This window comes from Equus przewalskii, chromosome 17 (genome assembly GCF_037783145.1).
Source record: "Equus przewalskii isolate Varuska chromosome 17, EquPr2, whole genome shotgun sequence".
NCBI lineage: Eukaryota > Metazoa > Chordata > Mammalia > Perissodactyla > Equidae > Equus > Equus przewalskii.
The window spans coordinates 65,864,916-65,879,439 of record NC_091847.1 but is presented as its reverse complement, the minus strand read 5'-3'; the positions used below and the strand labels follow the sequence as shown (position 1 = coordinate 65,879,439).

At 38.8% G+C, this 14,524-nt stretch overlaps 2 protein-coding genes across 24 annotated transcripts in view; one reads left to right on the top strand and one right to left on the bottom strand.

Moving 5' to 3' along the window:
- Positions 1–14,524, bottom strand: part of PMS1 (PMS1 homolog 1, mismatch repair system component) — a 96,902-nt gene that overhangs the window by 68,056 nt on the left and 14,322 nt on the right. For 3 of the 20 annotated variants that reach the window (XM_070580430.1, XM_070580421.1, XM_070580433.1), the window contains exon 3: positions 2,480–2,633. In XM_070580430.1, coding sequence (XP_070436531.1) covers positions 2,480–2,611 — 132 coding nt within the window. In that variant the 5' untranslated portion in view covers positions 2,612–2,633. Of the gene's footprint in view, positions 1–2,479; positions 2,634–5,303; positions 5,463–7,619; positions 7,743–7,830; positions 8,071–8,168; positions 8,393–8,444; positions 8,641–14,524 lie in introns of those variants that run through there. The other 17 variants (XM_070580428.1, XM_070580437.1, XM_070580426.1 and 14 more) reach the window with 14 other exon arrangements.
- Positions 8,675–14,524, top strand: part of ORMDL1 (ORMDL sphingolipid biosynthesis regulator 1) — a 37,301-nt gene continuing 31,451 nt past the window's right edge. For all 4 annotated transcript variants that reach the window (XR_011528486.1, XR_011528485.1, XR_011528484.1 and 1 more), the window contains exons 1-2: positions 8,675–8,811; positions 10,474–10,654. Coding sequence is in view for 1 of the 4 variants with exons in the window: in XM_008526166.2 (XP_008524388.1) it covers positions 10,481–10,654 (174 nt within the window). In the remaining 3 variants the exon portion in view is untranslated. The remainder of the gene's footprint in view (positions 8,812–10,473; positions 10,655–14,524) is intronic.

Sequence of the window (14,524 nt, the reverse complement as noted above, 5' to 3'; positions counted from 1 at the left end):
TAAATTTGGTAGTAAATTTCTGTCATAAGCTTGACTTCACAAAGTTTTACGTGTGTGGCCATTTATGTAAGTCATAAAGGGAGAAAAAGTCTTCTTACAATTACAATGACTGTAGTATTTAAAGTAATATCACATCCTTTTAATAGCCTAAAATTATATAATACTGTATGTGTCGGTACTTTTTAGACAAATTAGATATACAAGGTGTTGGGGGGAAGATGCCTAAGATTTAGTTCCTCATCTCTCTCTCAATCTAAAATTAAGTTAACATTCTGGGAATAGCTTCTCTGCTTCATTTATAGAAAAATCATTAACTACAGAAATGCAAATCTTCCAACATAAATAAGAACTCCAGGCATCTGACTAAAATAACACAAAGATCAGTTTAAATGTGTAAAATAATACCAACCTGTTTAACTAATCATGAAAATATTCCTAGTCAGGGTAATTATTGTATGAAAGCAAAATAAAACAGGACTTAATACATAAAGCAACACAGCTGTTTACTTTAAAACTCTACAAAGCAGAGAAAGAGAAACTGAAAAACGTCAAGAGATTAAAATACATAGCCAGATAAAAAGGTGTAATTTACTTTCATAGGAGAACTTCTGTTTGCTTTGTAACACTATTTTAAAAAACTATTTTTCTTCAGAGAACTTTGAGAACAAGATACATATTTGCCCACCTAAGATTCTTAAGTGAAATCTGTCAGATATAACTACCTAATCCTGTTTAATTATTACCAATTGTATTCTAATCAGACTGAATTGACTATATGAAACGTCTAAGAAAAACTGTCTTTCTTTGGGTTTAATAAGTACTTTTCATGTTTATAAAACTTATTTAGAAACAAAATACAGATTTGATATGGTATGGAACAGTGATTCTTAGCATCAACTAGAAACTGGTTAGAGAAGCAAACTTTTGGGCCCCACCTACAATCTGAAGTTCTGGGGCCCAGTAACTGCCCTAACAAACTCTCTGAATTATTCTAATGCCCCCAGTGTGAGGACACTGGCATAGAGGAAAGATCTTGACTGGGCTTTAGAGTCAGAAAGACCTGAATTCCAACCTCAGCTCCACTACTTACTAATTATATCACTGAACAAGTTCTCAGAACCTTAATTATTTGTAAAATGGGTATAATAGTAGCTAATTCACAGAGTTTTTATAAGGGGCAACTGGGATTTTATATATACAAACATATATACAAAATGCATAGGTTTCTTTCCTACAAAGATATTTGTATCACTATTATTTCTAATACTGAAATATTAGAAATAACATAAATGTCTGATAATTAAATGATTACCAAAAAAAGTATTCTTACAGTCACTCAAACAAATTTATTTACCATTTATGTGCCAAGTACTGGCCAGGTATAGTGGACACAAAACCAGAAAAAATACAGACCTTATTTTATCAGCTAGTAATTTATAACAGGGGAGGTAGACACAAACTAATTGTAATAAATCATAATGAGTGTGATAGGTCACATTAACTCAAATTATTTAATACATAGCACTTTTTTTTTTTTTTGAGGAAGATTAGCCCTGAGCTAACATCTGCTGCCAATCCTCCAATTTTTGCTGAGGAATGCTGGCCCTGAGCTAACAACCATGCCCATCTTCCTCTACTTTATATGTGGCATGCCTGCCACAGCATGGCTTGCCAAGTGGTACCATGCCCACACCTGGGATCCGAACCAGTGAACGCCGGGCTGCTGAAGCGGAATGTGCGAACTTAACCGCTGCACCACTGGGCCGGCCCCAGCACTTAAATTTTAAAATGTGAAAACTACGAAGCAACATGGGAAATGGTTTTAAAATACGATTAGGTGAAAAGATGCAAAGGAGAATATATAAAGCAAGTAAATATGAATAACCAAGGATAGATATTAATAGAAAATACAGATAAATTAAATTTATGTTTTAGGTGATGGAGCACTAAATAAGTTTGCTTTTATAATTTCCTTTAGTGTTACTAATGTGGATTTAAACTAATCAACTAATGTTGACAAATTAAAATTTACTTCTAAGAATTTACTCTTAAAATAACAAAGCGTCCTGGGGCCAGCCCTGTTGCTGAGTGGTGGGGTTCTGCACTCTGCTTCGGAGGCCCAGGGTTTCACTGATTCAGATCCTGGGCAGAGACCTAGCACTGCTCCTCAAGCCATGCTGAGGCAGCGTCCCACACAGCAGAACTAGAAGGACCTACAACTAGAATATACAACTGTGTACTGGGGAGCTTTGGGGAGAAAAAGGAAAAAAATAAAAACATTGGCAACAGATGTCAGCTCAGGGCCAATCTTAAAAAAAAAAAGTGCTTTAAAAACAAACAAACAAACAAAACCAAAGGGTCCAATGTCCTAAGAATTTACTGGTACAAAGAAAGAAAAGAAAGGTAATAGTTGTAAGGAGAAAACATTTGTCCTGCCCTTTTTTGCTTTAAAGGTATTTGGCTCCTCAGGGACTCTCACCAGTTTAACATCTATGCTTGTGGCACCAGCATCCAAGGAGTTTTCAATGAGCTCTTTTACAACACTGACCACTGAAGTGATTATCTGAGAACTTGAAAGGAGGCGAACTGTTGCTGCAGGCAACTGTTTCATTCTAGCTTTTACCACGCAGTAGCTAGAAGATAAAAATAGAGTTGTAAAAATAAAAATCGTTAAACATTCCTAACAGAACTGACAGCAACAACAATAATAAGAGCAGCTCACATTTACTGAGCCTCAGTGTACTGAGCAGGTCTACTGTAAGCACGCACAATATTAAATCACTTATTTCTTACAAATACTCTTTGAAATAGATGCCATTATCATCTCCTTATTATAAGACTAAGGCACAGAGAAGTTAGTTGGTAAATCACACTATGGTAATAACTGAAGAATAAGCACTACTGTGCTATAATAAGTGTAATATATGCTCTGCTTGGCTAGGAATGACCAAGTGGTGCTGTCACCTTGGGATGCGGACATCAGTCAGTTATGTGCCTTAACGGCAGTCTCACTTAAACATTATTAGTCATCCACACGTTCTGATGAGTTACAATGTCTTTTTCAATTATCTAGCCCTTTTGGAGTTAGGATATGTAGAACCTAGAATTACTATTAATCTGAACTAGCCAGATCCCAGATAGATCAGATAACTATCCTCTACACAAGTCTATCTAAAACATTATTCTAATCATGTGGTTCCCTAAAGCCTAAATAAAATAAAGCTCAAATCTCTGTGATAGTGTTCAAGGTCCTTTACATGCCGATCCAACCTGTATGTCTAAAATCTCTCTGCCAGTGATTGTTTTAGCCATGAAACCCTTTGTTTGAAACTATTTCAAACAAAGAAACAAAAAATCTTATATGGAAATCTCTCATGTAAAATATGCAGGGAGTGGGGTTTGCATCTGCCTTAATGTCTGATTTCAGGAAAAGAAAAAAACGCTAGCTTGACAACATGTAATTCCCCTATAGAGTCAAGATTTCCTTTGACAAATAAAGGCGGAGTGGGGAGGAACCTAGATACTTCCTAAATTTACCATGACTAGTTACATGCTCACAAGATGATTTGATCCTATGGAATCTAGGGTCAAACAAAACAGCAATGCCAAAAACAAGCAAACCAACCAACCAAAAAGGTGTCCATTTAAGATTCTTTCTCAGGCAACATAAGATATAAGACAATCAGAGTCAGTTAAAGTAAGAGTCAGTAAATGAGCAAGAAATGGAGTATAGCCACTGTGACAATCACACAGGATTTTAAGGGATGCATTTCTGGGAAGAGGTAAATATACTGAGTTCTGAGTGGTGTTAACTGTTCACAATTCATAAATATAACTATATTTTGATTAGCACAGTGGAAAAACATACCAGATTTGGAGTCTAAAGAACAGGTTTTGGGGTTCATCTTTATTACATGTAAACTGAAGCAAATCACTTAAATCACTCTGTAATCAATTCATCACCTGGATAAATGGAGATAATGCCTCACTGGTCTGTTGTGAGGATCAAGAAAGAAAGCACATGTAAAATGTTGTGTAAATGATAAGGCCATATAAAATGTACATTATGATGATGAGAGATGACTATGTAAAGAAATGCTAGGGAATTCTTTTTTAATTCTAACAATTACTTTCTAATTAATCTATATATTTGATTTAGTTTTGGGGTACCTAGTTTTAAGGAGAGTAACTGTGAACAACTACTTCTCAAGAGTTTTTGTGGCTCTCAAGGGCTGGGAGGCTCTTCCCAATAAGTCAGGAAAATAGTAGACAGTCAGGCTGCTCCACTGTCGTAACATTCACACAAACTAGTGCTGTCATAAACAAAAGGCACCCTCTGTACTCTCCCCAAGCTTCAGACTGGCCTCAAGGGTAAGGCTGTAGAGCTGCATTGTCCAGTATGGTAGCCACTAGTCACACATGGCTATTGAGCACTTGAAACGTGGCTACTCCAAATTGAGATGTGCTAATATACTCTGGATTTCAAACTCAGCATAAAAATATACAAAATCTTATTTTTTTTTACATTGATTACAGGATAAAATGATATTCTGGATATACTGGTTTACATAAAATATATTATTAAACTTAATCTCACTTTATTGTTTTGCTCTTTTTAATGTAACTATTAGAAAATTTAAAATCATATATGTGGCTTACATTGTTCCATAGGACAGCACTGGATAAAGTAGTAGTTAAAAAAGCAGGCTCTGAAATCACACTGCTTTTGGTTCTATCCTAGCCTTTACACTAAAGCTATATAATGCTGGGGAAATTAAAATTACACTCTAAAACTCAATCATCTAATCTACAAAATGGGGATAATAATAATAACATATGGTTGTGCTGAGAAGTAAAGATAATGTATATAATTGATTACAATGTTTGGCACACATATGCTAAAAGATCCTAGGATACTTGGACTTAATTGAGTTCCTCCAAACTCCCAAATGAATAAACTCCCCACCACTTCTAACCCCTGTCCCCAAAGGGACTAACCCATGGCCTGGCATGAGGTTAGGCTTGCATTCAAGAAATTTTCTACCTTTGTTTGAGAATCCCAAGGATCTGAGAAAAATACTGATCAATGAAGCCTTGGGGTATAAACCTAGCCTCACCTTAACCTTCATTCTTTCTGGGCAATCTCCTTATTAATGTCATCATCTTTGTTTCTTCCTCTACAATCCCTCTTCTAAAGTCGTCTATTTTTTTCCCCCTCAAGTCCCTAATTTCATCCCAATCTTTCTCATTCTTCTAGTTAACCGAGATCAAGTCTACAGCATGAACTCTATCTTCACACACACCTTAGCTCCTCCACCCCATCGTGTCTTCTGGTTTCTTAAAATGTCTGCACTTCTACCCATGTTCTTCTTCCCTCAGTCTCAGGTCAACGTCTCTTCCTCCTACGCTATAGCACACTTACATCTAGTTTCTTTATCCAGTCCTCCCACAGGCATCTTGGCCTGAAGCAAAAACAAACAAAAAATTCTTCCCTCAACCCCATTACCCCAATGATTATCTTCTTTTTTTACATAGCCAAACTTGAATAAATAACCTATATTCACTGTCACCAATTCTCTATCACCAACTTATTTTTAAAACCCTTGCAAAATGGCTTATACCAAAACCACCGTCAGGATTCTGTTCTCCTCAGGTTCACCAATGATCTCTTACATCATCAAATTCTTTTCTCAGGACTCATGTTCCCGGACATACCTGAAGCACATAACATTGATGATACCCCCTAATTCTCAAGAATCTTTCCATCTATACCTCTTTGATCTCTTCGTGTTTTCTTCACTCTCTTCCCAGAAATGTGGGCATTCCCAATTCCTCTCTCCTCTTCTCAGATATCTTAAAACCCAAAGCTTTAGTTACACAATAATATCTAAATCTACATCCTCAACAATGATCTCTCTCTCCCCAAGTTAAGACAAGCATTTCTAATCATTAATATCAGTTACCTCAAAATAAATATTTGTAAAACAGAATTTATCTTCCTGCTCCCCTCCTCATGCCATCCACCTAATTTTTGCTGTTTCTCTTAATAACACTGTCTTTTGTGACCAAGGTCAAAAACTTCAATACTCCTTTGCCAGCAATCCCACCCTATTTGCACCTCCACCTTCCCCTAATGCAATCCTATTATCATTCCAGACCCAGTTCCAATAACATTTCTAACATGTCCCTTCTGATCACCCAACCAGGAATGATTCTTCCCTCCCCCTACATTCCTAAACAACTTGGCTTACATCCCTCACGGGACACTTATCCCGCCCTGTCCTGACCTATACAACTTTTGAATCCAGGGAATCATGTGCTATATATTTCTGGATGCAACACAGAATAATCAGAGTACTTCACTCATGGCAAGCACTTCATGAGTATTAATGAAAGGCCACAAAAAACAATTTTATCAGCACCTTCCTCATGGCAATGTAAACATTAGCAAGAGCATCCTCCTTCCCAGCAAGTCACCATTGCCTTAACTCCTTCCCTTTATATACTCTATTTTAACTAACTTCTCTATCATCCACTACCTCATCTGTATCTCTTAACCAGACATTTTTCTGAACTCCAGGGCCTTACTTCCAACTACCTTCTATATAAAATCATTTAGATGGCTTGGAGGCACCCTAAACTTAACATGTCCCAAATCGATCTCAGAATCTTTCTCTAACTTTATTCCTATACTTATTGTTTTATAATAAAAATGATAGCTAACATAAGCAACTTTATATATATTACCCCATTTAATCCTCACAACAATCCTATGTATACTATCACTCCTCTATCACAAATGAGATTTAAAAGCTTGCTACTTGATCAAGATTACAAAACTGGTAAGTGACAGATGCACACTTGCATACCTTAGCATGTTTGACGCCAAAGGCCATGCTCATGCAGTCTCACAAGGCAAAATTAGAAACCTTGAAGCCATCCTAGAAATTCTTCTCTCTCTCTACACCCTGCCACCCAGTCCCATCTATCCTATTACTAAATATTTCTCAAACTGGTCTCTCCTCTCTATACCTATAGCTACTACCTCTGTTCAGCCCCTCAATATTTCTCCCCTGAACTACTGCAATAACCACCTAACTGATATTTCATCTCTAATCTCAACCACCTATAGGGTTCTTTCTGTAATTTATTTTTCATCATGTTGCTACCCTACTTAAAATTTTATAAAGATTCCCAACTGCTAACCAGGTAAAGACCCAACTCCTTAACAATTGGACCTCTGCCTATGTTTCTAATCTCATCCTATTATTCTTCAAATGCACACTAGGCCAGTCGTACTATACAGCTCATCTCTCTTAATGAGGTGGCACTCACTCCTTCCCTAGCTCCCAAGGTTCCCTTCCTCTACCTATGACTTCTATGCATTCTTTCCTTTGTACTCCCATAGCACCTTTTCCTTACTTCCAACTCAAAATTCCTTACAGGTTATTCTAACTATTGCTTTTCTGTCCCCTCCTCCTGGCTCAGAGTTCTTTAAGGATAGAGATTTTATATTCATCTCATATCCCTTGCATAACCCCTGGAACACAGCAAGCATTCTACTGTATGTGTATGAAACGGCATCTCCTGAAAAGTAGAACGGTTGATATCAGGCTTACAAGTCACAGCATAGAACGTCTGAGAACGTCAGGAATCAGTCTTCCATGTTTCCTGAGAGGGAAATTAAATACTCCTGAAAGAGTACTGAGGACCAGGAAAGTCAGATAAGAACAACAGAGTACCTAAAAAAGACACAGACATCAGAGAACTCATAGACTTTAGAGAAAACACGTAGGAAATGATTTATTTACAGAACATAATAAATCTAACCCGATTGTTTTCATAGAGCCCAAAGAAATGCAAGATATAGTCAACGTTCTCTTATGCCAATTTGGAAATGTTGTTGAAAATTACTTCAGCATTCGAAATCACAAACTTTGTGTTCTCCAAGGCAACGAAATTCGATTTCAAAGATGACGCCAAATTATCTGACTTTTCCTCCCCGTTCTCAAATAAGCAGTTTTTGAAATCCACATTTCCTCAGTATGTAACACAGGTGCCTGTCTCTGCCTTGTGGATGAACCCAGAAAAATCATGGTTAGCTGAAAAGAGTTTGCTTGCCCCACTTGGACGATGCCACACGTATAACGTTATAAAATGCCACCTACTCACAAGACAAGTTGAGTTACGGCTGTCAGGGGTTCAAGTGTCCGCCTGGCATACGGCAACTTTAAGTCCCGCACCCAGAGGACCCGGGGAACTGGCTGTGCCTAAACACACACAGTCGGGAGAGGCCGAACCTGCCGCTCCTGGGACGCAGCCCCGCCGGCAGCCCGCTCTCCACGTGCGCGCGCCCGCCAGACCAGCCTCGCCGCTTCCCGCCCGCAGAGGGGGAGGGGCCGCCCACCGCGACCAAGTGAAAGGGAGGGGGCCCTCGAACCTACGAGAATCTAAGAATGAAGGCTCGTCAGCCACACGACACCACCTTCTTGCTCGCGCGACGTGGGCACGTACCATGCACTAGTGGAGCAGCGAGGGTCCCGCCGGAGCCCAGGCCCGGCCTTGCAGAGACTCGCCCTGCGCGCGCGCGGCGGGGCGGGCAGCGGGCGCGCAGCACTTAGCCCCGCCCTGCCGGAGAACGTGGGATTGGCGCCGCCTGCAGCCAATCCCCTGGCCGCGCGTCCGGCTAGGAAAGCTTCCGCAAGCAGTGCCGCGCTGCGCCGGGGCCGGCACAGGCGTTCGGCCCTGAGGAGACGCCGTCGCCGCCGGGCTGGTCCTGCTCGGAGACGGCTGCTGGGAGCGAGGCGGCCGGTGAGTGTGCGATGCGCTGCTGCCTGCGGCGGTGGGGAGCTGCTGCGGCCAGGGTCGGCCTAGGGGGAAAGGGTGGCCGGGTCGGGAAGAGTGGCCTTTGTGCCTGTGCCGGCCAAGGGACCCCCGAGGTTAGCCCCCCAGCCTCGTCGCAGTGCCCCGGCCCTGACGGGATTTGCAGCTCCGCGAAGGAAGGGGCGGGTGAGGGAGGCGCTGCGGCAGTAGCAGCCGCGGCTGTCGCTGAGCTTCCCCTGGCCGGGAGCTCCGGGCGCCGGGAAGGCTGCCCGTGGCGGGCGGGGGAGTCCCCAGGGGGGTCGCCGCGGAGCCAGGAGGCCCTTCGCTGTCTCAAGTCATTGTCTGCCTGTCCCGAAGTGGCGCGGCAGACGCCCTGGAAGGGTTTTCTGAACTGGGGCAGGGTCAGTACCGCGCCAGCTTTGCCTTCCAGCTCAAATGTAAATTTTAAGCCTCTTTTGAACATTTTTTTTTTCCATCTTGTGGAAAGTGGAAAGAGTATCTTGAGTGGTGGCATGTACTAAGTATTATTTACAGCATATAAAAATGATACATTGTGGATGTTTAGAAGAAATATTTACACGTGTAAATTTGAGTTTTCCCCAGTGTAGTCAACTTCCATCACCGTAAGCCTTGATGCTTTGATGCGTGCTCCCTAGGTTTTTGAGGGGAGAAGAGGACATTGTGCTCCGGAAACACTTGTTGGATGTAGTTATAAGAAATTCCTCTCTCAGGTCAACTCTGTAAGAAAGGGTTTATGTGTTTTTAAATCAGAGCTGTTCCAGTTATAATCTAGCCCTGTTTTCACCCTCCAGTCTCACTGGTTGGTTTTTACCAGGATGATTAGGTATTCTTCAGGACAATTTTATTTTGTTAAGGGATTCTTAGACCCAAGCAAACATCATCATTAAAAAAAAAAAAACTGCGAACTATTATTAGCTCTTCCTTTCGTGTTCATCTTGAATGCAAAACGGAAAGGGAAACCTTAAAAAAATAAAGTTTTAGGGAGTTGACTAGAGTTAAAATATAGAGAAGACTCATTGTTTCAACCTAATTGCATCATGAGATTGAGAAACAAACTTTATCCCTTGACCGTGTAAATTTTCCACTACTCTATGTTCCTCCCAGGTTCAGTATTCAGAAAGGAGTGATTCGAACTCTCACCACTCTTTATGGATACATTATGTTAGATGTAAAAGTCTGGCTACTCAGGACACACTGGCTGGGGTAGCTTTGCTTTTTTGTTATTAGTTTATTCTGTTGGTAGATTAAGCTCCTGAGATTTCAATTTGCTCTCATGATATAAGGAAATGTAGGTTTTCTTTTTCAGTGTGAGTTTTCCTGCCTATTTCATTTAGTAAAACCAGTATGCTAGAAGACACGCTTTAGGAAAGGGATTTTAACTGTTTATGTTTTCCAATGAGAACCCTAAAAAATAAGTCTTGTTTGTCTTACCATAAAGTCAGATGTTAAGAATTCTTTACTGACTTCATCAGCATCTGCAAGTAGCATATTTTGGAGAGTGTGTTTGTTCTATTTCAGAACTACCAAGAAAAAAAAACCCTAGTAACACACTTATTTTGTCATGTCATAATTAGGAGAATTTAGGTTTCTAGTTATACCAGATTGATTCATATCATTGCTTTCCTACAGAGCAAACATGAATGTTGGAGTTGCCCACAGCGAGGTGAATCCAAATACCCGTGTAATGAACAGCCGGGGTATGTGGCTGACATATGCGTTGGGAGTTGGCTTGCTTCATATTGTCTTACTCAGCATTCCCTTCTTCAGTGTTCCTGTTGCTTGGACCTTAACAAACGTTATACATAATCTGGTAAGAATTTCACCTTATACTAAACACTTAAAAGCTTAAGGTTTAGTGGTTGTCAGGCACTGGGAGAGGAAGGAACAGGGAGTTATTGTTTGTTTAATGGGTGTAGTTTCAGTTTTGCAAGATGAAAAGAGTTCTGGAGATGGATGGTGGGGATGGTTGCATAACAGTGTGAATGTACTTAATACCACTGAACTGTACACTTAAAAATGGTTCATATGGTAATTTTATGTTATGTGTATTTTTTAAACAATTTTTTAAAAAGCTTAAAGTTTTATGTTATAAAGAAGAAAAACACATGGCAGTTTTTTAATAGTTTTATTGAGATATAATTCACATAATATAAAATTCACTATTTAAAGTGTACAGTTCAGTGATTTTTAGTATATATGACAATTTTGAAGAATTCTAATCTGGGATAGGACTATATTTTTTTCTATTACTCTTTATATGTAAACATTGGGCCGTTTTTCTAAGTAAGACTTTTTTCCTTCTATTGCTTTATAGAATCTAGAATATAGGTCATTTTAGCAAAAATTACAAGAGACTGTAATTGAAGCTACTATAATATATTGATTAACCATAATGGTTCAGAAGAAGTAGTATATTTTTTGGCTAACTGGAGTCTAATAGGGACATCTGGTTTTAATCCTTCTTAAGTCTTTCCAAATTGTATAAGCATACTTTCCTCCTTCAGTATTGAAATTCTGAGCTCAATTATATCTTATGTGATTCAGGATCTTATGGTGCCTTAGGTTCTTCATGTTGACTCTTGCTGTTGTGTATTATATGATAGCTCTACAAAGTATCAGGAGTTTAATGGACTCCACTAACCATATTATGCAGCCCTGGAAATTGCCTATTTAAAAAAAAACCCTGATACCAGGGCCAGCCCCAATGGAGTAGTGGTTAAGTTTGGTGTGCCCCACTTTGGCAGCCTCTATTTGGTTCCCGGGCACAGACCTACACCACTCATCTGTCAGTGGTCATGCTGTGGTGGTGGCTCCCATACAAAAAGAGTAAGTTTGGCAACAGGTGTTAGCTCAGGGTGAATCTTCCTCAGCAAAAAGAGGAAGATTGGCAATAGATGTTAGCTCAGGGCAAATCTTCCTCAGCAAAAAAACAAAAAACCTTGATACTGACTTTTCTTGTCTTTAACAGCCTATTAAAATAAAATGAAAGGCAAGAAATATGGTTAATTATGACTTTTAGTTGAATTCAGATTAACTATATATTTGTTTAAAGATATCCAAAAAATGAAGAACTTAGAACATTAAGACAGAAAAATGTGGGAGAAATAGATTCTTAAAAATTGTTATTTATATTATGCCTTCTGGAAAGGCTTTAAAGTTGACTCGAGTAGGACTAGAATGATATGGTAGGTAGAAGTAAGTGAATGTCCATTGAGACCTTTTTATGTGATAGACTTTGATAGGGCAAACACTATTTTTAAATAGTAGTGACTTCTCTGAAGTATTTGACACTAATCCTATCCCTTTTATTGAAATTCTTTTCCTTTGGCTTCCATGGGTTCCCTTTTTCCTAAATATATTTCTGATCTTTCCTTTTGTATTTCCTCTTGCGTGGTCTTCCTTCTCTTTTCCTGTCTTTTAAGACTCTTTTACCACTGTTCCCAAGATTCTTTTCTTCAGTTCTTCTTGTGCTATCAATTCCATCTAGGTTACTGTGTCTATTCATATTTTCAGTTTCTCCCTGTAGAATTATGATGCCCATATTAATATTGTGAGATCACCTTGCACCTTAAACCAAACAAGTATAAATTGAACTCATTTCTGATCCCTTACCACTCATAATTTATCCCTCTGATTTTGTTCCTAATCTAATCTAAAGGTCCTACTGTCTGCCCAGTAAGCCAAGCCAGATAGCTCAATGTCAAAGGTAAAATGATGAATATAATGTATCATCCAAACTGAGACTGTTTTGAGAGTAAAAGAGGGCTCTAGTAATAACTGCTCCACGAGGATAGGTATAAATCTGGACTGTCCATGCAAACTAGGATATATGGTCACCCTAGTCTTAGAGTAACTCCTTTTCCTTTATATTCCATACGTTTAGTCAAAGCCCTGTCTGTTTACTGCTTTAATGTCTCTCAACTTGATCCCCACTGGCATTGCTGTAATTTGTACCCTTATTTTTTTCTCAGGTGGATTACCCCAATAGATCAAATGGTCTCCTTGATACTCCCCTTCTCTATTTCTCCATTCCAGCTTGGCAGAGTGATATTTTAAAATGTGTGTCCGCTCAAGTCACACTCCTAAGTCCTTCAATGATTCCCCATTGCATTCATAATAAAATGTTAAGTTACTTGTGTGGCATACAAGACCAGTTGATAATAGTGCAGAGGCAAGCAAAGGACTCGGTTTTATCTCAACCCATCTCCAAACACAAGCTAAGCTCTAACAGTAATGAAAATCGTCTTCCTCTCACCTTACTGCTTTGACTTAAGCTCTTCCACTATTTTAATACCCCTCCCTCCTTCCTGCTCTGCTTGGCTGATTCCTGCTTGTCCAGGAAAACTACTCAAGTATCAGCTCCTCCAGGAAGCTACAAAATTCCCGTGCTCCATTCTTTTATCATGTGTTTACCATAGTTTTATAATTAGCAGTATATCTTTTTTATTTTTTCATTTCTCTCTCTCTAAAGACCTATTTAAATGTTTGCTGAATAAATTAGTCTATATTGTCACATAATTTTCTCTTCTCCAATGGCATATGTAGTAAATGTACTTTAGAAGTCATCTCTCCCGGCCCCCTTCATGTTTCAAGTTGGTTGACTGAGATAGAGGCACAGTCTCTGGCCATGGACAAAGGAGAGGTAATTGACAACATAGGGAAGCTTATTAGTTCACCACACTAAGAACCTAACTAACCAGCCACAGATGTAGTAATTACATGACTCCAAATTTAAGTTTCTTTTGAAGATAGCCTACATTAAACCAATTAAAAATGTGAAATACATACCGAATGCTTTTAAATAGGGGAAAATAGATCTAATTGTTATCCCTAATTAGAAAAAATAGTCCTTGCCTTTCTGAACCATACAGTAGAAACTTATAGTGATTGTTTTTATTCAGTGCTACAGTTCACACTTAGAGGTATTAATATTGACAAAAGTCTTAGTCTAGCTTTTAAAATAAATGAGAATTCTCTTCATTTTGAGTCAGTAAATATTTAAGGCCTAAATAAACATGAGCTATATACTTTTTTCTTAATTCTTTTGGTGTGGGTATAAGTCATCCATCACTAAAATTTTATAGAAAAACTATTAAAAATGAAAACAATGGAGTGAAAGATACGTGGTCAGATAAGATTTTATTCTATTTCATTGAAAAGGATATATGAAATAAACTGAATATTATATTCTGAACACTGGCGAGTGCATGTGGTTTAAAGGAAATGACGAGAGAATTATTCTTCTCTTTGATAATTCTAGCACATATGTGGTCTGGAGTAGAGATTGCTAACTTTTTTTGGGTCACATACTCCTGAGAATTTGAAAGCATACAATATCTGTTTCATAGTTTCCTTTAAAGCCCATGGGAAAATGTTTTCCTTGTGCTTACAGAATAAACATTCCTTGGCTTAACGTCATCATTGCTTAATATCTAATACTTGCTATGTACCAGGCCTTGTTCCTGAGGTATTCAGTGTAAGGTGAAAACAAACATTATGCAAACAACTCCATCACAATATATTGTACTATAATAAAAATATTTTCAATAAAATTCTATACAAGCATGTAGGCAGAAGGTTAATTATTACTAATGAGGAGGGCTTCACTAAGGAGTCATTTGAGCTGAACCTTCAAGAATGAGGTAGTTGACAACACAGAATGAAGGCTTTTGCCTCAGCA